The 26,451-nt window shown below is 41.4% G+C and overlaps 1 protein-coding gene across 2 annotated transcripts in view; it reads left to right on the top strand.

The window, feature by feature from the left end:
- LOC125904692 (CCR4-NOT transcription complex subunit 3-like) overlaps positions 1 to 12,391 on the top strand; it is a 49,992-nt gene extending 37,601 nt beyond the window's left edge. For both annotated transcript variants that reach the window (XM_049602278.1, XM_049602277.1), the window contains exons 15-19: positions 659 to 755; positions 1,115 to 1,316; positions 5,007 to 5,139; positions 5,497 to 5,622; positions 6,952 to 12,391. In XM_049602278.1, coding sequence (XP_049458235.1) covers positions 659 to 755; positions 1,115 to 1,316; positions 5,007 to 5,139; positions 5,497 to 5,622; positions 6,952 to 7,050 — 657 coding nt within the window. In that variant the 3' untranslated portion in view covers positions 7,051 to 12,391. The remainder of the gene's footprint in view (positions 1 to 658; positions 756 to 1,114; positions 1,317 to 5,006; positions 5,140 to 5,496; positions 5,623 to 6,951) is intronic.
- The last annotated feature ends 14,060 nt before the right edge of the window (positions 12,392 to 26,451 follow it).

The raw sequence follows: 26,451 nt of genomic DNA, 5'->3' as shown, positions 1-26,451 counted from the left end.
GGACACCTTTGCATTACACCCATGTGTGAGCATTGCACACCTCACTTGAAAACCCTGAGTGTTCATCTGCTGCTCTAACAGCCTCCACTCTTCTGGGAAGTTTTCTCAGAAGACTTGGGAGCCTAGCTGCAGAGATTTGTTCCCATTCAACCACAAGAGCATCAGTGAGGTGCAGCACTGACATTGGGTGATCAGATCTGTCTCATAATCGGTTATCCAGTTCATCCCAAAGGTGCTGGATGGAGTTCTGTGCAGGCCGGTCAAGTTTTCCACATTAAACCGTTATCTTTATTCACAGAAGCATTGTCATGTTACAACAGGAAAGGAAACTTCCCAGACAGGTTGACACAAAGTTGGAAGCACAATTGTGTCCAAAATATCACTGTCTGCTGTTGGCCATATAGTGTAGTTCTTTTGCTCTCCGTGTCATTCGGGTATGAAATACTCTCGCTCCTCAGGTGCCTGATGTTACATCACAAGCATCTTTGAAAGGAGACGACAGAAAGAAACAAACAACGAAGAGCAAAAGTGATTTTCATGACAACATTATCACTGGTGCGGGAGCTGGAGTTCCTCCGTAGGGGCAGGTACGCTAACAGTGTGCTCACAGTCCAGTAGAATCTGTTTTCCCATGAGTCTCCTTGTCTGTCCTCATCAGCCCCAAGAGCCTCTGAGCAGCCTGAAGTCCATGGCCGAGCGAGCAGCACTCAGCTCAGGGATGGAGGGAGACATGCCCTCTCTGCACCTCACCCCAGGTAACACACACACTCCAACACACACACACACACACACACACGCACACACACGTACCTTGATAAAAGGAGATAGAGGGTTGCCACAGAGCAGAAATAGAAAAGCAGTAGTTTAATGGAACAAAATGTCATCTCACCTCCCACTCTCAGCCTCCTCTGAACAAAAACTGCTGATGATATTATCAGCCCTGACTCAACTTCTGTACTCTTTGTCTCTCTGACTTCAAATCCCAAATCCCTCCCCCTTCTGCACATCCTTTTTTCACTTCTCCAAATACCTAATTTCCTTCACCATCACCCCTTTCACCTCTCCCTGTTGCTTTTCTGACTTTAAGTCTCTGTCTCCTGCTTTCTTTTTTCAGACATCTTTCCCAGCAGCACTACGGCCCCCTCAGGCCCCCCGTCAGCACCTCAGCCCTCGCAGTCAGAGGTCAGCATCCCCCCATCGTTGGGGGTCTGCCCGCTGGGGCCGGTTCCCCTGTCCAAAGACCAGCTCTACCAACAGGCCATGGAGGAGGCAGCGTGGACGCACATGCCCCACCCGTCCGACTCCGAGAGGATCAGGTGCAGTCAAATATTTACATTTTCCCCCACACACATAATAAAATAAAATAATAATAACAACATATATAATAAACACACTGCACTCAGCCAAAATAGTTGGAAACAGTACACTCTTTGCCAGCAGGATGAGGTCAAATCTTGACTGTGAAGGCTCCTTACACGTTTGTTGTAGACAGCTGCATATGAGAGAACGTCCAAAGGGAAGAGAGGAGAGAATTCCTGCACATTGTCCTTTAACTTGGAATAAAGTTTATTTTAGAAAAACACAATGTTTCAGTCCTTAGGCCTTCGTCAGGTAAAACTGTTGTGGAGGAAGTACACAGACTCTTAACTTGAATAAAAGTATCAATACCATGATGCATCCAAATACGTAGAACAACAGAAATATCATCAAGGACAGGAAACTTAAACTATAGTGTTAACAATACTGTTAACTAACTTTCATTTATTATCCGAACACAACAAATATTTGCCAAACAGTGAAACATTTTACAAATCTGAGGTAGATTCAAAACAAATGTAAGAAATTTTAATTCTGATCAGGAGCATGTGAAGTCTTTGCACAGATGGTTTAAAACATTTTGAAAATGTTTAAGCTGACAACTTTAACAAAATGATTTGACAGACGAAAAAGCTCAGTATCTCGTAGTTTTAAATGCACAGTGTGTGATTTCTGCCATTTCTCAATTTAAAAAAAAAAAGAGATGGACTTTGATGACATCGTAAAGTAGCGTGGGATAATTACCTCCTATCTGATGTGACTCAGAGAAATCATCTTCACAGACAAGTTGATGTATTAAAGTTTTATCCATGTTCTATTTATTCACGTTGGGTCATTTCGTTCTAATGAAACAGCTGCAGCTAACATACTGCTAACTTGCTAACTTATTCTAGAAATTCCCAGACTTCATCACTTTTAATGTTAAATTTTAAAAGAATGTGTGAGAGTCTGATAAAAAAAAATGATATATGATATAAACACAACACAGCGTCTCAAATTGTGTTTCAGTTTAATAGTTACTGAAGTTTTTTACTTTTTTTTTGGGCAGCTTATTTCCCTTTCTGTTACTGGGAGCTACACGTGTTACAGGACCTTGTTGTTTCATTTTGACTCAGATAATGAAACATAAAATCTGTCCTCAGACAGGACAAAGAGCCTCAATCACTGATCTGAGCAAATACACATCCTTGAAAAATCTTCTGCATTTAATTGTTGAATTTCCATTGTTTGTCGAAGCTTTCATGATGCAGAGATTTAAAGAGAACTTGTTCCAGACTCTGCAGCTTTTCTTTGTCATCCAACTGAAATCACAGAGCCACAGCTCGAATCAGTCGCAGCACGCAGTTATTTAATACAGGGAATAATGTGGACATAATGAAAATCACACCACTGTATTTGATATGTATTTAGTGCTGTCTAATACCCTCAGTATGCAGTAATGCAGATACCTCCACACAGTCGGAGGACATTATGCTGGTTCTGTATCTACAGTGCAGTCAGCCCACACAGATACAATTGACATTTAAATCTGAACACTCAAACCCTCTTGTCCCACAGTACCTGTTGTTTTACAGCCAGAGGAGTGAGACACACACACACACACACACACACACACACACACACACACACACACACAGCCTGCAGGGATTTCTTCTTTGGTGTTAAAACAAGACTATGGTGTCGACAGTCGAGTGAAATCTCCCACGTTTCTTAATAACTTTGCTTAATTTCCAACTCAAGGATGGACAAAATATCTACACATGAACATCTTGTATCACCTCCTCTTGCAATATGTTATAGATACAGTAGTACAGTACAGTTCATGAGATTTTGTAGGTCAGAAAGGTATGTGAGGTAACATATTTTTCCTCCATTGTTGTTGTTGTTCAGCACTTCTACCTGTAAGATGTGATGGCTGGTCTTTGTGGTAGGTTTTTAGTCTCACACCTCCTCTACTGTGATTGGATGGCTGGGAAAAAAAATGACAGGGATGAACGCAGTGTTTCATACAAAGTTGACGTGGAAAAACAACTGCAGACATACAGCGCTCGTCACACTGCTGCTGTTTGTAGCATTGTGTAAACACATGGTGCTCACAAATGCAAAGAATTAACAAACTATGCAGGCCTCAGGAAAAATGCTTTTTGAGTCGGGGCCGAGCTGTCGCTGCAGCTGCACTTGACGCCATTTTTTGCATGTTCTTATGTGCTGGTGGGGGTTCTTCCTCTTCCTCTGGCATTTAACAGCAGACTAAAACACATGTCTGCGTATGTGCTGTCTGATCAGCTTCAGAAGAATTGCATCCCCCATAACTACAGCACTTGAGGGAAAAAAAGTCTAGTACCGTCATGCTTTCCAAATGTTGTCATTGACTTGGTACCTGAGTATTTGTTACATTTGTGTCTGTAACATATCGTATCGTGAGATATTCTGACTACTTTTTTCAACACACTTTGTTATTCATACTGCTTAATTTTAAGTAATCATATTGGTACACGAGGAGTGTGTTAGTCAGATACTTTAACTCACTAGTGATCAGTCTCAAACTTCCTGCTTGTTCATGGCACTAGATCATTAGTACTGGTACACACTGACCTGGCAGCCTAATGGAAGCAGAAAGGACAAACTGGGTTTGTCACTGATCTAAAAATACATGGTTTGGATGGAAAAGTGCATCTGGGCAGAGTGAGTTCCACTGAGGTAATTTTCCTACTTTTGCTCCCATCAGAGAGGAGAATCTGTCTGACCGTCTGACTAATGGATCAGTTAATTAGTCCCAAAACATTCATCAAAAACATTCAATACAGCCTGACCGACATTTAGTGAGTGTGTGGCTTTGGATTAGCAAATTAGTCTACCTCAGATTTGAGGCAGTGTGATGATGATATATAGTCTGCTTTCTTTTATAGCCTTTTTAAATCTAATTACAGTCTATAGTCTGTTTTTGCAATCATGATTCACAGGTAAAGTCACAACACTGTAATATTACAACCCTTGATAATGATTTCTTAAAGTTTGTTTACAGGTGTTGGGGAGCACTAAAAAGTTGTATAAAGCCTTTCTTGTCTTGTCATAGAATGACCCAGCTGCATTAAAACTGATAAACTCAGTCAGTGTTGGTTGAACTGAAGATTTTAAGTTTGAAAATAAAAAAATTTGTGGGGTTAGAAAGAAGTGAGCTCACCTGACTTTGTAGGTCACACCTCATTTCTGCTGCAGGCTCCAGGCTACATTAGCTGCTACTAGCATAACACACTTCAAACACATCGTATTGTGAGTAATGCAGCTTTTGTTGTTAGTGAATTCACAACCAGCAGGAATATAATACAAAGTCTTGGAGATAATAACAACATTAGCAACCAAGATTACATGTTTCCCTGGTGTTAGCATGTAGCTAGGTGTATCGGTGTACTTTCAGTTGGGGACTGACTTCGAGTGTGTCTCAAATCGCATCATACTTACATTAGTACACTTCAGTGTACAACACTATGTACACTACCTGCTTCTTGCGTGGCGCACTTATTTCATCACTGAACAGTCACTGATTGGACTCCTTATTTAAATCCTGAACCAGCAGGTTTGATTCACAGATTGCGTGCTCTTGTTTTTTCACGCCTGTTGAAAACGCCCATGTTCTTCCTTTTCATCAGTGATGTCCCACTAACCGTCCCCTTGTGTGGATATTACAGGCAGTACCTGATGAGGAACCCGTGCCCCACCCTGCCTTTCCACCACCAGGTGCCACCGCCCCACTCTGACACTGTAGAGTTTTACCAGAGGCTTTCCACAGAAACTCTCTTCTTCATCTTTTACTACCTGGAGGTAAGCCTGTGTGATTTAGTGTCGGAGTCATGATATCAAAACACAAGCTGCATCGTTCTAGAGATTAATGTTCTGCTGCAAGAGAAAAGGATTCAATGTCAGAGTACAAAGATGCACAATACAGATGTTAATCTCCAAATAATTAATGGAATGTGTTATTGAACATTTTATGCAAAACTTGCTCGTGTTCTTACTAATTACATTTTTTCTCTCTGTACTACTCTCTGCATCTATTCTCTTCCTCTGCCACCTATCTTTGCTTTTCTTTTCCCGTTTCTCCCATCCTCTTCTTCTTCTTCTTCTTCTTCTTCTTCTTCTTCTTCTTCTTCCTCTTCCTCTTCTTATTCTTCTCTGCAGGGCACTAAGGCCCAGTATCTGGCAGCCAAAGCCCTGAAGAAGCAGTCATGGAGGTTCCATACAAAGTACATGATGTGGTTTCAGAGGCACGAAGAACCCAAGACCATTACAGATGAGTTTGAGCAGGTCAGCTTCACATCTTCCACCTCTAGTGATAAGAAAGATCATTTCAGGCCCACACCAGTGTTTCTGCATGTTTAAGCCTTTTTAAACCATATTGTGGTGTTTCAGAAAATTTGATGAAGTCTTTGCTGTTGTAGGCAGTCGCTGGTTTCTGTCCATTTCTGTGCATTATGAACATCTCTTAAGAGCCTCTCAATAGAGCTATATGTCAATTTGTGTGTGCCACAGAGAATATGAAGTTGTTCAGTGCAGATATTTAACATTTAAAATTTTAACCTTGCACATAAACTGCATTACTAACCAGTCACAGTATAAGATTGATAAGATTTTGGAGAGGCTGTGGCCAAGGAGGTAGAGCAGCCATTTAACCCAGATTGCTCCTGAGCAGGTTGAACCTTGCATAGTAGCGTCGGCCACTAGGTAATGTGGGTGAATGATGTGAATGTTGTCTGTAATGCACAGGCACAGGCAGCGACTGCTAGCTTAGACTAGAAAAGCGCTATATATAAATGTATTTACCATTACAACAATTAATGCAGATGGATAACAACACCTCATGAACTGATTGATTGCTGATTGATTTTTATACTCTGTGGTTATGAATGGAAACCAATGACTGTCTGAAACAGAAGAAAAAATACTTTCAGAATTTTAAGCTGCACAGCATTCATTTGAAAATAAGAAAATGTTTTTTGCCAGTCCCATCCGATGTACAAGCTTGAACCAGTTAGATTTTATTTAGAACCGACATTTCTCATGACACATTCTGGCAAAATTAAAAAGTAGCCTACAGTTATCAGCCTGTACTGATGGCGTCACAGTGCTAAATCCAACTTGTATTGCATTAGTAAAAAGCAATATGACAACGTGATTTATATAATGTTTTTGTTTATAAACTGACTCATAGAACCACCAGTGTCTGACAGGCCGTGCTCAATATACTGCAGAGCCGAGGCCGGCAACATGAAGGAGGTCAAATCTCAGTAGAGGTGGCATGGGGGAAGATGCACACGGTGCAAGTGTATTTGCCTTTTAGGGGGATGAGAAAAGACGAGAGGGCTCTCGCAAGCCCCTTATAAATACATCCTGCTGAAGGTGGGAGTGTTGCGTAGTTATTCCACTTCGGCATTCTGTATAAATCGTGCAAACACAGAATGTGCAGTTTCCTACATTTTTTCAATTGAAGTCCTGCGATCGACTGTTAATGTCCAGTGTTTCCCTGCTGGGAGTTATCTTACTCATAGTAAAACTTTTTTTTCCAGAGCAGGTTTGATTGTATTTCTGCCAGGTCGTTCATCAGTTACTCAATCATGCTTTTAAATTCTTCTTCAGGGAACATACATTTACTTTGACTATGAGAAATGGGGCCAGCGGAAGAAGGAAGGCTTCACGTTTGAGTACCGGTACCTAGAAGACCGAGACCTCCAGTGACCTGCAGAGAGGAAGACCGACGTACAGACAGACAAGCAGACAGCTGAGGAAGTGAGAGAGGGACAGACGGATGAAGAACACACGAATGAAGAAGGGTGCTCCACCTGCGGACATTCCTGGATTTGACCTCAGCTGGTTGGGGAGATGTTCGCAATGGAGAGGGTCGAGCGGGTTTGCAAAGACAACCCCTCCCTCCGACCCTCCAACTCTGCCTCATCATCCTCACCACGGCAGTGATTACTCCTCCAACCCTGTTATCCATCCTCCTCCTCCTCTCCACCCCTCCTCTAGGCCTTTTATTTCCATGTTTTCATGAACTGGGACTCTCTTTAAAACAACAAGACTTTGGTTTGTTTTGGCAGTTAAGACACAAGAAAACACACCTAATAATCAGACGTTCGTGTGCTTTTCCCCTCTGTGTTATTTTCTTGTGTTGGCTTTAAAATGTTTGCTTATGTTAGCCCATTAAGGAACCAAAGATAATTGGTTAATCATACAGTACAGACTCTGTCCCCTTTCTGAACAGACTTAAACAGGGAGCGAGTGTAGAAGCCTCCACGCACACACACACACACACTAAATCTGTGTCGGTGCTATAGTATGTCTGCAGCAGCAGGGTAGGATTCAGTTGAAAAATGTGACTTCTGTAAATCCGGCGATGATCAGATGATGTGAACTGACTCGAGATCAGCCAGGTCTTTCCCACTACAGGAACTTAACGACCCGTAACCTGTCGAGGATCAGCTGCCAGTGTATGAGCCACACATTGCTATTAAACCAGCATCTGAGTGTGAGTCATTGGAAAGGCGATGCCACGAGGAATAACTGGGCTAACTGTGTTTTTTTTAACGCAGTATATCATTTTTCTCAGCGGTGCTACAGACAATAGAAATGTGGTGCTAATATGAACTTTCTTTTGCATTTACATTTGTTGATTTTTAAGGCTTAAGTATTAAATCAATAGAACAGCTCTCTCAGTAGTCAAAACATTTTAAAACTTCGAAAAAGTTACTTGTTACTCTGCGGTAAAACTAGCTCGCTGTTGGAAATGTTACATAATTTTTGAAAAATCTCATGCACAAACATCATTGAGTAATGTAAATAAGCTTTATTACGGAAGTATAATGCATTCACTTGAGAAATAAATCTGCTTTTGTCTTGAATAATGAGATTATTATCTTGTTGATACAGAAAAAACAAAGAATTCTGAGATCTGACGGCGCCCCTAAAATCCCAAAAGGTGATATTTTTGTATTTTGTGCGCACAAAATGAAAATATCACACAAAATATCCTCTTTCAGGACTTCAGGGGCAGCATAAGTTATTTTTTCTCATGTGAATGCATTTCCCTTCTGTAGATAATGGACTCTCCAACGCTGTGCAAACAATCAGTTTGGACGGAGAGAGGCATATCGAGGCATCAAAACACCTAAACCTAAACTTCCTTAAACTTCCACATCTAAAAACATATCCTGTATTATTAATTGTAGTGTTTGCTGTGTCACAGCCACAGTCCTTCCTTCCTGAGAGAACCGTCAGTACCGCCTCCTGAGCAGTCACTCCCTAAAGCGTCTACATCTTATGTTATGGGTTGTTAAGTTCTTATAAGGGTTCTCTTCTAAGTTTGATCTCTAAACAAATCATCCATAAAGTGAATGAGGGTTTTTTTTTGTGCGATTCAGGTCACAAAACATGATCAACCTTGCGCTCAGATGTCCCTGTGGGCTGGTAAATGTCAAGTTGAGGTAGATAAAAGGAAGCTTACGGAAGTCTAATGCGTTCATTTGAAAAGAAAAAATTGCCCTGTTTCTCTAAATTAATGAGATAATCTTTTTAATTCAGAAAAACAACAACAAGCATTTTTGAGATTCTCATTTTCGGAAAAAAAAATAAACAAGCAGCATTTTGATGCTTGATTTATACTCCTGCAGCTGTGCACCTATGCATGCTGTGCAGCCTAGTGCAGACTCCTCTTGTGCACCCCAGGCATACGTGGTACAGTGACAGGTTGCGTAACGTGGTTTCACACATGCGTGATGGGACCAGAACTGTTTGGAGCTCTGATGTCCAATCAAGCTTCTGTGATGTCTGCAGTACCAGACGTGTAGTCACATTTTGTGCGGTGCATCTCGGCTGCGCAAATCATCTCTGTGGCTCTGCACAGGCTTTTTTGTTGAGGTTTAAATTAGAAAACATCAAGATCTCATTAATTCTGGGAAAAAAAGGGCAATTTTCCTCCCCTATAAAAACTTTTCTCAGTATTCTGACATAATAATCTTGTCAATTCAGAAAAGTGAATGCATTACACTTCTGTGGTACCTAAATAATGTTGCTCTCCTGCCCTCCTAGCGCTGCCACAACGAGAGCTTGTTGAGCTTCATCGCTTCAACACTAATGAATCACAACTGACCCTTGAACCAGCAAACCTGCCTCTGGTGTGCAGTTGCCTCGCCTCGACTCAACCCGACTGCCTTTAGACGTAACACAGACACATCCGTCTGCTCACCAGGGTCAAAAATAAACACCACCACCAGCCAAATGTGGGTAAATGTTGGTCGTAGGTGGCACCACAGGCCTCTCTAACTCTTAATCTTTCAGAGGTGGAGTGGTAAAAGTGGCTAGTTCATATTGTGAATCCTCCAGTTGCTGCAGTGTAAAAATATCCCGCCCTGCCTCCTCCCATCGAGCCACAGTGGAGGAGTGTGACAACACAGCCTGAGAGGTGTTGGTAGTAACTGTCTTTTACCTGGTGGGCAGTGTTATGTCACAGCACTTTTAGAAGAAAGAGATCACACTTAGAAAATTAGGATGTATGTCAGAATTTTATTTTAAGCTCTGCGTTTGGTCCTCAAGCTTTCACAAGTGTTTGGGGCTTTAAATTAAAGGGTTAGTTCACCCAAATTACATTAAAAAAATGAACATATAACACATTTTTCTCCAGTGGTATGTCGTCATACACAAACTGGGGTATTTATGAGATTTCTCCCTCGTCTGCAACACAGTGGAGGTCATCTTGAAGAAATCTGTCCTCTCTTTCTTGCCAAGCGAGATAGATGAGTAGATTGAAATCTCTCTCATGTCTGAGAGTGATATCGATCTTCTCATCACTCTTGGCAAGAAAGCAAATGAAGGCATTTCCCAAAATGACTGAACTGTTTCTTTAACTGTTGTATGAAGTACTTATCCATAGTCAGTGTATCACATACATTAAGTGTCAGTTGACGTGTCCCCAGTTTGGAGAAGCAGGTTGGAGTACCAACATGGAAGCTAAGCAATGTACTGCTGTGGACGTGAGGTAGCAACAAAATTTATTTTAGCCACCTGAAAGAAGTCAATATCTGTTCTTATGTTATTAAATGTATGCTATATTTAGAATATTTTCACTCCTTTACCCTTCTGTGAGACAGTGATTTCCAATGGGATGAAGCCATTACATTACTCTCTTTTCATAGCCAGACTCCATTGAGATAAACAGTGATTTAACATTGCTGAACACAGGAGCTGCTGGTCTACCGCTGCCTCAATCTGTTATCTTGTTCGTGTTATTGTGTGACTTTGGCATTTAAAAGAGTTAATTCGGATGCACCAATGTCACACAATATCACAAACTAACAAACAGATTGAGGCAGTGGTAGACCAGCAGCTCCCGTGTTCACACAGTAAAATCACTGTTTTTGTCAATAGAGTCTGGCATTAAGAAAGAAAAGATGGGGAGCTAAAGCCGTTACTGGCTTCCTCGTCGTAACCGGCTGTCTGACAAAAAGGTAAAGCGGTGAAAGTATTCTCAGTGTTGCGTACACTTTGACATTGATTGTTTTAGCTGGGATTTTTTTTTTTAGGTGGCTAAAATATGTTTTGCTGCTGGCCCCCATCCGCAGCAGTACATTGCTTAGCTTCTGTGTCAGCATGCATGCCTGTTTCTCCAAAGTGGGGGTGTTCTGACCACCTTTAACTGTATGTAGTACACTGACTATGGATATGTACCTCATACAGCCCCACTTAAAAAAATCCAGACTACCCCTTTAACATTTGCTAATCAGTCGGTAAAGAGCAGACAAATCCCATCATGCTGCTGCTGACATGCCAACACTGTTTGTATCTCAAACCTGGACGAATAAAAGCAGAATTACCTGCATGATTACATACAACTAGCAGTATGTAGGAAAACGTTACCGTCAGTATTTTTTGGTGATTATTTTGTGTGCGTGGGTGTTGGATGCTACCAGCAGCTGGATGGACAGTTAGTCCTGTTAGTCTCCCACCAGCCTCCCTCCCTCCCTCCTCTTCTCTCTGTGCTGAAGAGCACAAACTGAGCAACACCAGCACTGCTGCCCACATCTCCTCTGTCCTCCAGCTCTCTGCTTCATGTTTACACACTGACTGGGCACACAATAAACACACACACTGCCCAGTTCTCACTACCAACAAGTCATGGTGTTAGCTTTTTTCCACATCCTGAACTCTGCTGCCAACACATAGCAGCATATTTTTTCTGTATTTTGTTATTTTTATCACCCCAAACACTTTGAGTTTTTCCCTCTTCCTCTCTCCGTGGGCCAGCTCCCTCCTCCTCTCTTCATGGTAGATATTTCCTTTATTTCTCAGGAAGTATTTGATAGATCAATTTAACGAGGAAATGTATCCGCCAGCAGCTTCCGTCTCCACAGCACAACAACAAATAAATTAATCTTCCCTGACAATTTCGTACCAAAATTTTAATTGTTATCAATCACTCTCTTGACCTGCCAGTGTCCCTTTCCATTTCACCAAAAAAAGCTTTTTTTGAAATGCAAATATTATCCTCCAATGTTTGGAGCACCTGGACGAGAGACCATCTTTATATTTTGTTGGATTAATTGTAGTAGATTATTTTTTCAGAGACGGGGAAAGCATTTTAAAACCCAGAGAGTGAGGACCCCTGTTGTGTTTTTCTTTTTTTAAAAAGATCAATAACTTCTCAAGAGGAGTGTGGGGTGTTTTTATAGCCAGACAGACAGACAGACGGACAACTCTACATTTATTCACTTGACTGACTGACAGTCCTGCTTTTAACCTTTGTGTTTACTTTTTTTTTTAAAAAACAAGTGGAAGGGATGAGAGGTCAATCCGAGAGGTGAAATGTGAATCTCTCTCTGCCCCTTGGAAAAAGTGTTGTATAGACTCTCATTCTTCAAACCTCTCCTTTGTTTTTTTTTGTTTTGTTGTTGTCGTCAGACAGCATGGAGTAATGACACTTGCAAAGTGGCGCTGACAAAGTAAATAATGACATAACCGTGAATAAAGGATTGTAAAATATTAATAAAAGAAGTACTTTTCAGAAAACCGCACTCGTGTGATGGTTTGTGATCAGTTTCACATATGTTCACGTTAATAAGATAAACATATAGAGATGTAACAGGTCTATAGATTGCCAAGAGCAGATGTGTGGACGTCAGTCACATGACGTACACTTCAGACTGCTAATTTGATGACTATTGTATATTGTATCAAAAGGTCTTATCCTTCTACAGTGACCATCAGAGGTGATACACAGCTCTCAGCCCTTTGAGACGTTTGACTCTCCAACAGTGAGCATTAATGTTAACTCAACAATGGTCCTGCTGTTGCTGCTGCACTTCTGGCTCTGAAACACTCTGCAGCAGCACATTACTGCTGCACCTGTCACTTCACCGGTGAACAGCAGAGCGTTATACTGTACCTGTCATACTGTAAGTGTGACTGCATTATGTGGTGCTGTATGGAACAATAAAGCTTTAATGAAGCTTTAGTGGGAGAGGCTGGGAACATCCTGCTTGTTCTCAGAGAAACACATTAGCAGGACACATTTCTCCATCTTTGTTGCTCTGACTCTTTTCTGCAGCCACCGATGGTTTGTTGTCAACAGAAGTGGAAAGTAGCAATGTACATTCATTTTCCAGGTTCATACTTGTATTTTGGATTTCTACTCGAATATGTTTACACTCTCAAAATAAAAAATACCCTGCTCAAAAAATTAAGGGAGCCCTTAAATCTTACAACGCGACAAATCATACCTGCCAGTCATGGTGTTCTCTAGTGAATGCCAGTCAAGCTGCACGGTGCTGGGCTGTGAGCACAGGTCCCACTAGAGGCCGTCGGGTCCTCATGCCACGCTCATGGAGTCTGTTTCTGACAGTTTGGTCAGAAACATGCACACCAGTACCCTGCTGGAGGTCATTTTGTAGGGCCCTTCTACAGCCCTGTCCAGCTCTCCTCATTTAACACCTGTACTCTTGGTATCTCCTCCATGCTCTTGAGACTGTGCTGGGAGACACAGCAAACCTTCTTGCGAACGCACATATGGATGTGCCGTCCTGGAGGAGCTGGACTACCTGTGCAACCTGACTGGGCTGCAGGTGCCGCCTCATGCTACCAGTAGTGACAAGAACCAAAATCTTTACACCCAGACATATTCCCCTAGGAAAATGATTCAAAAATTGTGAAGAAATTCATAATTTTACCAACCAAGATTACAGGTTTCCCTAAAGTTAGCATGTAGCTACATGTAGCAGTGTACTTTCAGCTTGGGAATGACTGAAAGGGAGCACAGAGGGTTTCTCCCATTAAAAATAAGCCATAAAAGCTTCTAAACACAACTGGACCTGTCCCAACAAAGATTACAGGTTTCCCTGATGTTATCATGTAGCTACATGTAGCAGTGTCCCCCTTGTTCAACAGTATGCTTTCACTCCCAAAGACGTCTTTCAATTTTTGTGGACAATAAAGTTGTATTCTGTTGTACGCCTATTCTATACTGTTACTTTGTTGCATTTGTTTTTGCATTTGCTTGTACTGACATTAAAATATACAGTAAAACACTATGTTAAGTAGGGGGGAGACTGGGGTTGGTTGTCACACAGGTTGGTTGTCACATGGGTTTGTCGTTACAGTACTTATTATAGCTACACTAGAGGGCGCTGTGACATTATGTTGATGTCAAACAGTTGGCCTGACATTAGGGCTGTCAAAATTGCTCAAAAATGACGTTCAAATATTCCTTCTAAAAATAACTCATAGGTTCGAACCATTCGAATATTTTTTTTTTTTCGCATTATGTCCACAAGAGGGCAAACTAATACAAGGAAACATACTTGTATATCATTAACATGATAACATGACATAACATTACGTTATAAAAGACCGCGGACCTCTCGCTCGCCCCCCCTCTCTGACCCGTGGCCACAACACCAGCGGAAGCGCTGCGAATAGCCTCGAAGCGCCGGACCGTGACTGGCTCGCGCCCTGCAGCAATCGTTTCGGTGTCTGGTCTCTTTTCTGCGCGAACCGCGAGCGAATGTGTCAAGCTGGGTGACGGAGACAACAGCTGGGAGCAGAACCGCTTGTCGACCAGGCTGGAGAAATGCGCGTCTGATGCCAACGCCCACTCGCAAAGAGGACAGTTGCGGTGGTGTTTTTTTTTTTTTTCCTCCACAATCGAATATCAATTTTCACATTCGAAGGTCCATTTTTTTTTTTTCAAATTCGAATTTAAATTCGAATTTAGAATATTCGTTGACAGCCCTACCTGACATCCTGCTTATTTTGCACTGGTCATTTTGTGGAACACACACAAACACTGAGGTGAGGAGATATTTTGTTTTTGTATTACAAGCTTGTAGGTTATCAGTCATTTATAAATCAAACACTTTTAAAAACTATTAAAACTATTAAAAATTTGAAGGTAATAGCTTTGATCTGATTTTAACTTAGGCTGTTTGACATTTTAACTAAAGTTCTTGGTCATATTGTGACGGAGATTAATTGGTTCCAATCTCACTGTTTCATTTAATGTTATATTCATAATAAATTGTTATGACACAACGGTTTTAATAAAGACTAGACTTCTTTCAGCACTGTAAATTCCGTCATGTTACTTGCCATGACAGAGGACAATTCAAACAAACAATCACCTGGTTTAAATTCATGCTTTAAACGCAAGGGGCACCAATAAGTACTATTAGAGAGGTGGTATTCATTTCAAAACTTATTTGGTGCTTCTATCTTAAAAAAAATAAAAAGTTACATTTTTTTTAATCTTTTGGTGGGGTTGGTTGTCACAATGTGTCAGAGTGTCTTTGATGGTTAATGACTTCTTGTTACAATAAGCTGTAAAAACAAAAGAGATACCCATTCAGAGCCGAGACCCTAAGCTTTCATTTAATGTAGGAAATATTTTGATGATGAGCAATTCACACAAGAGTAAAAAGTGTGACACCCAACCCTGGTCTCCCCCAGTTCTTTTTTTGTTTTTAAGATATTTTTATGGCCGTTTTTTGCCTTGAATTGATAGGATAGTGAAGTGTGAAAGGGGGAGAGAGAGAGAGAGAGAGAGACATGCAGCAAAGGGCCACAGGCTGGAGTCGAACCCGGGCCGCTGCGGCAACAGCCTTGTACATGGGACGCCTGCTCTACCACTAAGCCACTGACGCCCCTGGTCTCCCCCAGTTCTAATCAGCTCTACTTGAACCTGCTGCAATATTAAAACATACAGTACAGTAAATGTACTTACACAGTATGTAATGCATTAGTAATGTGACACTCCATTCCAAGACCATTTTGCATACTGTATTCTTTTACTTTTAATAGTCAAGCACGTGTTTCTAAATCATTCATCCAGAATTTTACTAAAAGATACTGTATGTATTTCCAAATCCCCTAAAGGTTCAGCACACAGCTACATTAAGGTGTGTTGTAAAACCTTTATTAAATGTTATAATTTATTTTAAAAAAGGTATCTATGTCTGTATGTAATATAAATATACAAATATTTAAGCCTTCAAAGCCTGGAGCGACATCACTTTTCTTGTGGTGTTTTCAGATGCCTTTTGCAAGTATTGAAACCTCTGAACCCTGAGCAAATTAATACGATTTCTTTCAGAGACTTGAAAAAAAGGCAATTTGCAACTTATTTAAGCAACTGGAATACTCCAGGTCATTCCCTTGTTAGTTAGTTTGTTTTTAACTTTATTTTTTTAACTTTGTGTTTTTATTTTTCTCTTTTTACAATTTTTTTGGGGTGATTTTCTTCTTTCATTGCTCATTGCCTTCTTCCCATGTTTGTGAAAGAAATCAAGCCACTTTGCTCAGGCTTCAAAGGGTTAAACACCAGAGCAATGCCATCGCAGTGCGCACACTGTGATGAGGACAAACCAATCACAGTCTCCAGATATCTTTCCCTTTATCCGTATCAGTCTGTGCAAAAATATGGAGAAGTAGTTGATCATTTTAGTGCAGAGCTGCCAGAGCTTTACATCTGTCCTTATAATCAGCGCTTGGAAGAAGATCAGCTCTGCACTCAGGATTTCAGGTAAATAGGCTATGATATAGTGCTTGGTGAGGTTGCTTAGCAACCTCAGACGCAACCTGCCATCACGCTCTTGAAAGCTGGCCCAGAAAAGGCACAAAAGTAGCACCTGGCACCTGACCTTGCATATGTCAGGCGGTTAAGGCGCCGCATGTGTACTGCCCCTTAGAGACTTCCCCACGCTGATTGGATATTTATGTTCAGGTGTGGTGGATTCTTGCAAATGCCATTAGAAGCACTACAAGAGAAACATGATTTTGTTTTTCGCAGATTATCTGTCTCATGTACTGCTGTGTGCATGTAGTGACAAAAAATTTAGAAGTTAGCAGCTACAGCTTTAAGTGATAAACTCTGATCATTTCCTAACCTTCGTTCATTAAAGGCGCTGTAAGAATATGTAAGAATGTGGCCAAAACGGTTACTGCACTCAAATTCAAAATACTGCCACTGCCGTGCTGCTGTAGCTCAGTCGTAACTGTAACTGATGCTGAGACTCTACTGACTGTGTGACTGGTAGACGGCGGTGGGTGGTGCAACAGGCCAAAACACAAATTTAAAACATAAACATGATTTGCGGACCGTAAAATATTTTTTTAAATGCGAATATTCTGGCTGTACTATTGTTGTCGGTGAGATCAGTATGTTATATGATCATTATTCCTTAGTCTCTGACATATTAGGATGATTTTATGACTATTTGCTTTAGATTTCTTACATATAGCTCCTTTAAAGAGATGCTCCTCTTCCTCACATATATTCACATCTTTTTTTCCCCAGAACACATTGCAGCGCTCTCTGTCGTCCACTGAGCGACTCCTTCGCAGCTACCAGGAGTTAACTGTGTTGCTGAAGGGCACCTCAGTGGTATGCTGCCCCCCCTGCCCCTCCCTCCTCCACCTCTTCCCTCACCTCTGGGCCTCCACCGCCCCACTTATTTACACTCTGACTGCTTTCATGTGCCTGAGCGACGCTTGTTTACTCCTCACACTGTTTTACCTCGTGTAAACCGCAACATATGGAGATGTTGCCGCCATATGGACGTGTTTTGCTGCAGAGGCTCTCGTTCCCCTTTTTCTTGGATGACTGGCTGCATGTACGCCACATCATAACATGACTTACCCTGGGTCACCGCCTGCAGATGTTTTTATATCTTCTTTTTTTGGGAGGGGGTGGACTTTAAGGGGCGCTGGCAAAAATATAAGCGTGTGTGTGTGTGTGTGTGTGTGTGTGTGTGTGTGTGAATGCGTGAATGGGTTCAAGGGATCATCAAGAAGGAGTGTGTGTGTGAAATTGTAGGGGAGTGTGTAAGAACACTACATACATGAGGTGATGTTGCAGCCATATGTTGTCTGAACGTTACTGAGGTCATAAAGCAATACTCTTATAGGTGCCGTCCACCTGTATATGGATGTTTTTAACTGATATTTTTTCCCCTAGTTTGAAAGAATGTATAGTCTGTCCACACTAGAACACATAAACGCTCGCTGGGCCAGTGGGTGGCAATGTCAACACTACATCCAATACCAGAGATAGAGATCCTGAGCATGTGTAGTAAATTATTTCTTTTTTAAAACATACCTGTTTATTCAGCATCTGTCTGGTACCATCTCCATGGTGCTATGGTGAAACTGAAATGTGACTCGTGTGGACGGATGATGAGATAAGCATGAAGCATGTTTTTATTGTTTGTGGCGCATTACACAGAGCAACAATGGGCATGTGCAAATTGAGGCGATGACTTCACTGTTTCACAAACACTACATTTTAAATGTCCACATGCATACAAAGTAACAGAGTTTTGAAAAATCGGAAAGGGCGTGTGGACAAGGGGCCAAGACAGAGGAAAACATTGCTTTCAAAAGTACTTGGGACATGGTCACGGTATGACACGTCTGCCAGAGCAAGTCCATTATAATCAACTGAAGCTGCTACACTGACCACGAAAGCCGCACGGGCACTGCACCACACTGCTCAATGTTATTTTTATGCGGCTGGTCTATTTTTCCTTCTCTATTCGTGGCTCGCCGGCCCTCCAACAGGTAAAACCTATATAACATTGTATAAAAAATGAACACAATCTGTTTCAAAACGATACAAAAGATGAAAACCAGATTGTACCAGAGGCAATGCTAAGCAGCAGAGCAGCCCTGTATGTGTTTTTAGATTATTACATTCATTTACATAGAAATAAAACAAACAAATTCATGCATCTTGTAGTTTAAACAATCCAGTCCATTACTTTAGTACCAGTTAATATAGCCTATGCTTCCAAACCCTGCATAAACAACTGCATTATCACTTGGTAAAACTCAAAATACACACATAGTGAAGCTGGCAGCAGCCACATGCTGCAAAAAGTCTGTGGAGCAGGTGAAAAACCCAGCTTTGCTCTGCCTATGTGACATGACGCGACCAACTATGCCACGCAGATGGTCCCATTTCCTGATCTCTCGATTTTTGTGTTTTTATGAGGTTTTAAGTGGTTATGTGGAAACTACACCAATGCTACAGAGAAGATGTGTTGTATTTTACTGCTCAGAGCATTAATGGCTGATTCTGTACCAGTACATTCCCGAAAACAACTAAAATATTATATTATCTGACTTGTTATTAGAGGTAATGCAATCTTGGAGCCCACTGGCTATCGGCGTGATGACGACAAGCCTCTGAGAGCAACTGCCAATATTGCAGGAGATCTGGTGTAGCAACCGGATATCCAGGCTAAGACGTCCTCTTCTGTGTGCCAGTAGTTTTGGCTAATCACTATAAACAGATGCAACTGAATGCAGATACTTTTTTAAAAAGTTAAACTGTCGTCAGATGATAGTGATGGTTTCTGGGAATACATTTTGTCCAATACGTTCCGCCTGTTTTGCTCTCCACACGGACTGATACCTGCCCCCCAAAATGATGGAGCAACCAGAAATGTCCAGTCTGCTCTGACTGGTCAGCGTTTCCTGGTCTTCCGTATTTCAGTGTCTCTGTATTGTCATAGCACACGGGGAATGACTGTAACAGAAAACAGCAGTACTTTCTACTGTGAGAAATAACCACTAAAAGCTTTTTCACCGAAATCGTCACAACTAGACATGTTCCAGCAGGAATATGATCCACAACATCGAACATGAACAACATCGGCAACCCAGATTACATGTTTCCCTGATGATGGCATGTAGCTACATGTAGCAGTGTAGGCTGTGTAATATACAGTAACACTTGACTAGAGCAGAATACCATATAAAGAAATCTGTCACAACCTGTCATTAGCTTGCCATGAAAGTAGGAAAAGGTTGGAAACAAAGTGTTCGGAGGTTTGTGCTCACAGAAATTATTTTTTACAGACATTTAACTTTTTATTCGAAATTTTGGCCATATTTAATATGAACATCTTGCATTGTAACATCATCCATCCATCCATCCATTCATTCATCCATCCATCCAACCATCCATCTTCTAACCGCTTCATCCTCTTGAGAGTTGCGAGCAGATTACTGACATTGGGCGAGAGGCAGGGTACACCCTGGACAGGTCGCCAGACTATCGCAGGGCTGACACATAGAGACAAACAACCATTCACGCTCACATTCACACCTACGGACAATTTAGAGTCACCAATTAACCTAGTCCCCAATCTGCATGTCTTCGGACTGTGGGAGGAAGCCGGAGTACCCGGAGAGAACCCACGCTGACACGGGGAGAACATGCAAACCCCGCACCGAAGGGCTCCCGCACCCAGGATTGAACCAGAAACCCTTTTGCTGTGAGGCGAGAGTGCTAACCACCACACCACCGTGCCGGCCATTGTAACATTATAATATAAAAAATTAGGAAAAACAAAATAAGTGCCCTTGAATGTGCATAGATGGAAAGTTTTTTTTCTTTCTGAGAAGCAACTTGTCTTCACTCAGATTTAAGTTCATTTGCTTCTAATATCATGGATGTACAAAAAAAAAAACTGGATATAGCGTTCAGGTCAGGGTCAAGTTGCTCTGTGGTGCATGAAGCCAAAAATTTGGACTTCCTGGGTATAAATTTTTCTAGATTTTTCACATCACTGGGCCCGCAGAGCAAGCACACCGCAGACTTTCTCAAGTCCAGCAACTAACTTCAGGTTTAGCGCCCTGTTACCTTGAATGAGGATAAAATGATTCAATCTTGCGGTTCTTGTAGATTTTCTAAATGTTGCTGAATGTAAAACGTGTCATTTCCCAGTGGCTGTGGCACTCAAAAGAATTTAACTACTGGTTTACAGACTTCTCTTTAATAATATAAGTCTGTTGGAAAAAGTCTGTTTTGGATCAATGGCATCATGCAACAACACTGGAAGTTGTAATTCTGCTGTTCGGCTATTACTTAAAATTGTCTTCAAAGACCAGCGCGCTTCATGAGAACCTGCTTAAAACCAACACAATGAAGTCTCACAATGCTCCTAATGAAAGCGAAGCAACATTTTGGTTTCATTGTGGAGATACGTGGTTTTCACCTTTCATATGTATTGTATTGTGTATATCTGTGTGTGCATGCATCTATGTGCTTGCTCATGTGTATGAGTGACGCACTCTGTGCTGGCCAGAGGACACTTTGACTCATCCCTGTCTGTTGACTGTACTGAGGTCTGGCAGGTCCACCACTGAGCAGGGCTGTGCCGACTGCAGCGTCAAACACCCCCCCACTCCTCCATCCTGCCCCGCAGGAAGTGATGTAAAGGCTGAATATAATGAGAAAAAAAAGGAGAAAACAAGAGGAACAGAAACAAAGACCGCATTCTCCTCCTCCTTCACTTTACGCTTTATGAAACACAAAGCAGAACGCACTGTACTGTGACTGAGAACACTGCTTGTATCAACACAGGTGATCAGTGCTTAAAGGTAATTAGATTTAATGTTGTCTCAAATATAGAAAGCACGTGTCTAAAAAAAGCCTCTTAATTTTCAAGAACATTGCTCTCATGCATACCTTACTGTGTGCTAATGGACGCCATCTTTGCTTTGACCTACATTCTATTGTCTTGACGCTCATCCGTTCATACATGTTACTATAGAGATGAGCGTTGGAGGTAGTGGTGCTGAAGCAGACATTGGAAAATGCCCTGAGAAAGTTTCCCAGCCCAGCGATCACACTCTGAGCTGCCGGAGGCTCTGCACAGCTGCTTACTGTGAAAACCACAGCTCCACAAATCCTCTCAGCAGCCTCTCTGAGTCCGGTTCTAAGCTTTATGAGACGGTGTGTAGACAGAGGGGGATAGAAGAATAGGATCAGGTCGAGATTCAGTCTGCACCTCAGACCGTCGAGGCTCGCACTGTGTTATTCCAGTCTCTGATCGGAGGGTGCCATGAAAACAGCCTGCAGGGGAGACTAAACTATGACTCAATCACAGGACATCACATCAGAGCAGGACGGCAGAGAGAGCAACAAGCTGTCCCATTACAGTCTCCTGACAACCCAGTTGCTAGAAAAAAAAAATGTTGGCATTGAACATTTCTGCAAACTATGAATATGTTACATTTGTACATTGTTATGTAGCCGATACCTTAAAACGTCCTGTTTCAACAACGCTGTGGTTAAAGTTTGGTTAGGTTTAGGCACAAAAACTACTTGGTTATGGGAGGGAAAAGATCACATTTTGGCTTTAAAATACCCCATTTGGGTGGAACAGTCCCTGCTGGAATTGCAGCAATGCCTCAGTTAAAAAAAAAACAACCACGGCAGGAAAAGCAGTGATGTCACTGCAGGAAAAGGAAAACAACTGTTTTGGGGCCACTATCCTGGCAGGACAAGCAGTGATGTCTGGGCCACTATCTGGGGAAGAAATGCAGTGATGTCATTGTAGGAAAACATCAGTTTTTGGGACCACTTTCCTGGCAGGAAAATCAGTGATGTCTTGGTAAAAACAGCCACTTTTTGCGCCGCAATCAGGGTAGGAAAATCAGTGATGTCTTGGTAAAATACATCCGCTTTTCAGGGCCACTATTCCAGGAGGAAAAGCAGCAACATCTCAGTAAAAATCGAACACTTTTGGGGCTACTATCCCCAAGAGAAAAGCAGTGATGTCTCAGTAAAAATCGAACACTTCTGGGGCTACTATCCCCAAGAGAAAAGCAGTGATGTCTCAGTAAAACAAAGACTTTTTGAGCCACTATTCCCAGAAGAAAAGCAGTGAGGTCTTGGATAAAAAACAGACAAGTTTTGGGCCACTATCCCGGGAGAAAAAGCTGCAGTGTCTCGCTAAAAAAGCAGTGATGTCTGCTTTTCTGGACACAATCTGAGTAGGAAAAGCAGTGATGTCTTAGTAAAAACAATTGTTTTTGGGGGCCACTATTCTGCAAGGAAAAGCAGCAACGTCTGTGGAAAAGCGATGGGTAGACAAAATATCCAAATTTGCTGCCTATGTCAGTTTTCAAACGCTTACTAGAATACTCATATTACATACAAATGTAACATAGTTGTGTTGTGTAGAAATGTACAATTCCAGCATTTTCTTCTGCTGTTACTGATGCTTGAATAACACAACTCATTTATTGCCTTGATTTCTTTCATGACCAAGAGAAACACAAAGGATCTGTGGGATCAAAGACAAGATTTACATCACCATCTAGTACATGTACTACATGTACTGTAATTTGATTACCAAAGAGTTTATATCTTGAAATTTGTCCAGCATCTGAGATACACCTGGGTTGTTTGCACCTTGTAAAAAACTAATACCTGCTCTGACAACATGGCAACAAAAGAAAAGAACACTGTGGAACATCATGAAATTATGAGTCAATCGAAGACCTTGGCTGACAAAGTTATTATTTTTTTGTTTTTTTTGTGTGAGGTTTTGAAATAATGGTTCAAAATTCATTGTTTTCTGTGCTGGATATATATTTAGCATTTCTGGTAATAACTCTTGTAGGCTTTCTTTTGTTAGAAATATGAAATTATTATGTCTTAACTTTTCTTCCCCATTTGTGTTAAATTGTGTTTTACAGCTGCAAGTAATCAGATTGGCTGTGTTTGTCCAGACATCACCAACCTACGTGCATGAATTGCTGTAGTAATGACGTAGACGTCGGTAATTAAGTACTTATGCTGGTGACAGGCGTTCCAGCGTGGACGCATGAGAAATGAAGGTTTGTCAATTTTGCCTGCAGCATGATTGTTTGGAGCTGCCTGCAGACCACTCATTCTGTCATCTGTTCACAGACTGTTGTTCTCTATGTTTTTATCTCCACAGCACTGTGATAGTAGCAGCATGGGTTCTGCTCAGCACCTCCGTCACTCTGGATTTGACGTCATAGTTGTGTGCTGCATTGCAAGAAATCCAATTTGATCCACATTTCAACCCAGCTCTAAATGTGGTCTGTCCACACTTTTAGAAAAACAATCTGGGTACAATCTAGATGTGCCAAAAAATGGATTTGGGCTGGCAGGCTTTACTTCTATCGTGTTTTAAAGGTCCGTGAACATTAAAATCTGGCTGGTATTGTGCCTGGTAGTAACACCAGGGATGTGTTTCCGGTTGCTGTTACCTGAAATGTTGATGGTTAACTGAGCCACAGAAGCTTATTCAAACTGAGCTAGCTTTAGCATTGTTTGCCCCAGCAACAAAGGCAAACAATTAAAAGCTGTGTGTGGCAAAGCCTCATTTCTAATCATATTGATCTATGGTGTTCTCTTCTCAAGGCATAACCACCCTACGCATCGCCTGTGTTATTTTTCAGGAAAGCAGCAGTCTTTTCACACTTGTACTGTAACTATTTCTTGGCAATCAACATTTGGCTATGCAACTAGCAAAGATGCTGTATAAAAGAGTTTTTTTTAAATTTTTGTATCTTGGTTAGAGCCAGGTTAGCTGTTTCCTCGTACTCCCAGTCTGTATGCTAAGCTAAGCTAATTGCCTCATGGCTCTAGCTTCATGCTAAACATACAGACAAAGCAGTGAGTGCGTTTACATGGACAGTTTAATCCTCTTTTCATTCGGAATGAAAGTTCATTCCTATTAAAAGTGATCTTGTAAACACCTAATTCGGAATGAAAATGGCCAATGCGATTGAAAATTCATTCCGATGCAAGGGGCTGGAATATTCCGTTTCTAATTCTGAATGAAAGAATTTCTCGCACTTGTATACACTCATTCCTCTTTAAGTTCATTCTGGTCTTTCTGCGCATGCTCGTTTCCTTGCCCTTCTGGCACGATGACGTATGTAGCATGCATGCAACTCATTGCATGAACCGGTTTCCATTCGCCACAGCATGGTCTTCCATCTCCCTTCTTCGACCTTCTACCTCCCTTCTCCTCCTCAACAGACGAAACATTAGCAGAACAAGGTTGTTGTCGTACTGCTGCTTCGAGAATATAAGCAAAACAAGCCAGAAAATGGCACTAAGAACGGCGTCGTCAAGCATCTTGTTATCTGGAACAAGGACTACAGTGTTTTCTTCCAGTAAACATAAACACGTAACATCCGCCCTGCCCCCTATCCAATCAGAAACCTTCCCTGCCCCAAACCTTGCGTGGACCCGAATAAAGGCGATTAAACTGATCTCCCGTGTAAACCCTCATTCGGAATGAATATTTCCCATGTAAACTACCTGGAGAAACTTTAATTCTGAATGACTTCATTCAGATTGATTTCATTACGAATGAGAAGCCATCATGTAACCGTACCTGACACCGAACTTCTCTTCTAATGACCTTTGCACTCCATATTTTTCTATGTTTTTCCAATCTATTATTGCATAAAAATCATTACACACAGAAACCTTGCAAACTGAGTCCAATTCATCGTATTGTTTTATTATTTATGAAACTGTACAATACGAGGCAAAGTGGATTTGTTGAGCAGTGAGGAGCATATTGTGGTCCCTTCACAGAGAAAATATTGGCTCCATCCAGAGAAGGCTTCTGGAGCCAGGACAGTTTTATCTGCCGATAAAGGAGTTGCAGAATCACCACAACCTTGGGTCATATTTATGTTTTTAACTATTTTGACAAATAATACGGACTTGGTGTGCAAAGGTGTTATCTCTCTGCATGAATTCAGTAAGCTTATTTCCCATAATGTCCACCTATTTTACCTGGTGTTATAATGTGTCCCTACCATAAACTTAAATTAGAAACTTGGTAATAAAACACCTTTTATGTCAGATATTTAGTTACATTCTAATATAGGCCTCATTTAGTCCAGATTAGGTCCTCGTATCTTTTGCAGACGACGGCACTCTCTCTCTCCCACACTCACCAACAGCAGCCGTATTGAGAGCAGAAAGCCTCCAGGGAGTTTTACTGATTTCCTGTCCAGAGGAGAGAGTGGGGGAGACAGTGAGGAGGTTGAGAAAGGCCAGAGAAAACAAATCAGGTGTCCACTAACGCCGTGTGGTCATCCTCTGCTGACGGGCGGACTGAATCCCCAAGGGGATCATTAAAGGTTCATTTCTTCAAGAAGTACCTCACATCATGCTGCCCCCTCTGAATCATATCTGCTCGGCCATATCTTCCTCCTCCACATGCTCTAATTTTGCTCTTGAAAAAAAAAAAAAAATCCCTCTCTGTTGGGCTTTTTTTCTTTTACAGCTTTCTGTTGTTGCATTTTCATGCACAGAAACATCATTTTCAACCACATTTCTTTACTGATGATGATCTATAAACTGTTGTTTCATGTTCTATGATATGCTCTGTGACATGCTTAACAGACATCTGTACCTCGCACTTGTAACCATACTTAACGCTGAATAATTTGTTGCTGAATAATAAAAAGCACAGTAATCAGGACAAGACCTGATGCTAATCATGCCTCATCATGGAAATGAAACATTACAGGATCAATGGTATTTCTTATAAGATATTTACATTCAGTTCATAAAACACAAAAGGTACTATCATCTCTACAGGGATTTTTTTGTTTCTAGAATATACAGCAATAGAAAACTTTAACATATTTTCAACATTCAGTACTTTATTGGTACAAGAACTATCCGTTTATTTTGAAATAACTGCACTTAACACAACAACCTAAAGGGTAAATGCCTCACATTGTTATCGAAGGGGAAAAATACTTCTCATATCTGCCCCTTGATGTGGGTCCACTACTAAC

Source organism: Epinephelus fuscoguttatus, linkage group LG17 (assembly GCF_011397635.1).
Source record: "Epinephelus fuscoguttatus linkage group LG17, E.fuscoguttatus.final_Chr_v1".
Taxonomy (NCBI): Eukaryota; Metazoa; Chordata; class Actinopteri; order Perciformes; family Serranidae; genus Epinephelus; species Epinephelus fuscoguttatus.
This window is presented reverse-complemented; position numbering and strand designations above follow the sequence as displayed.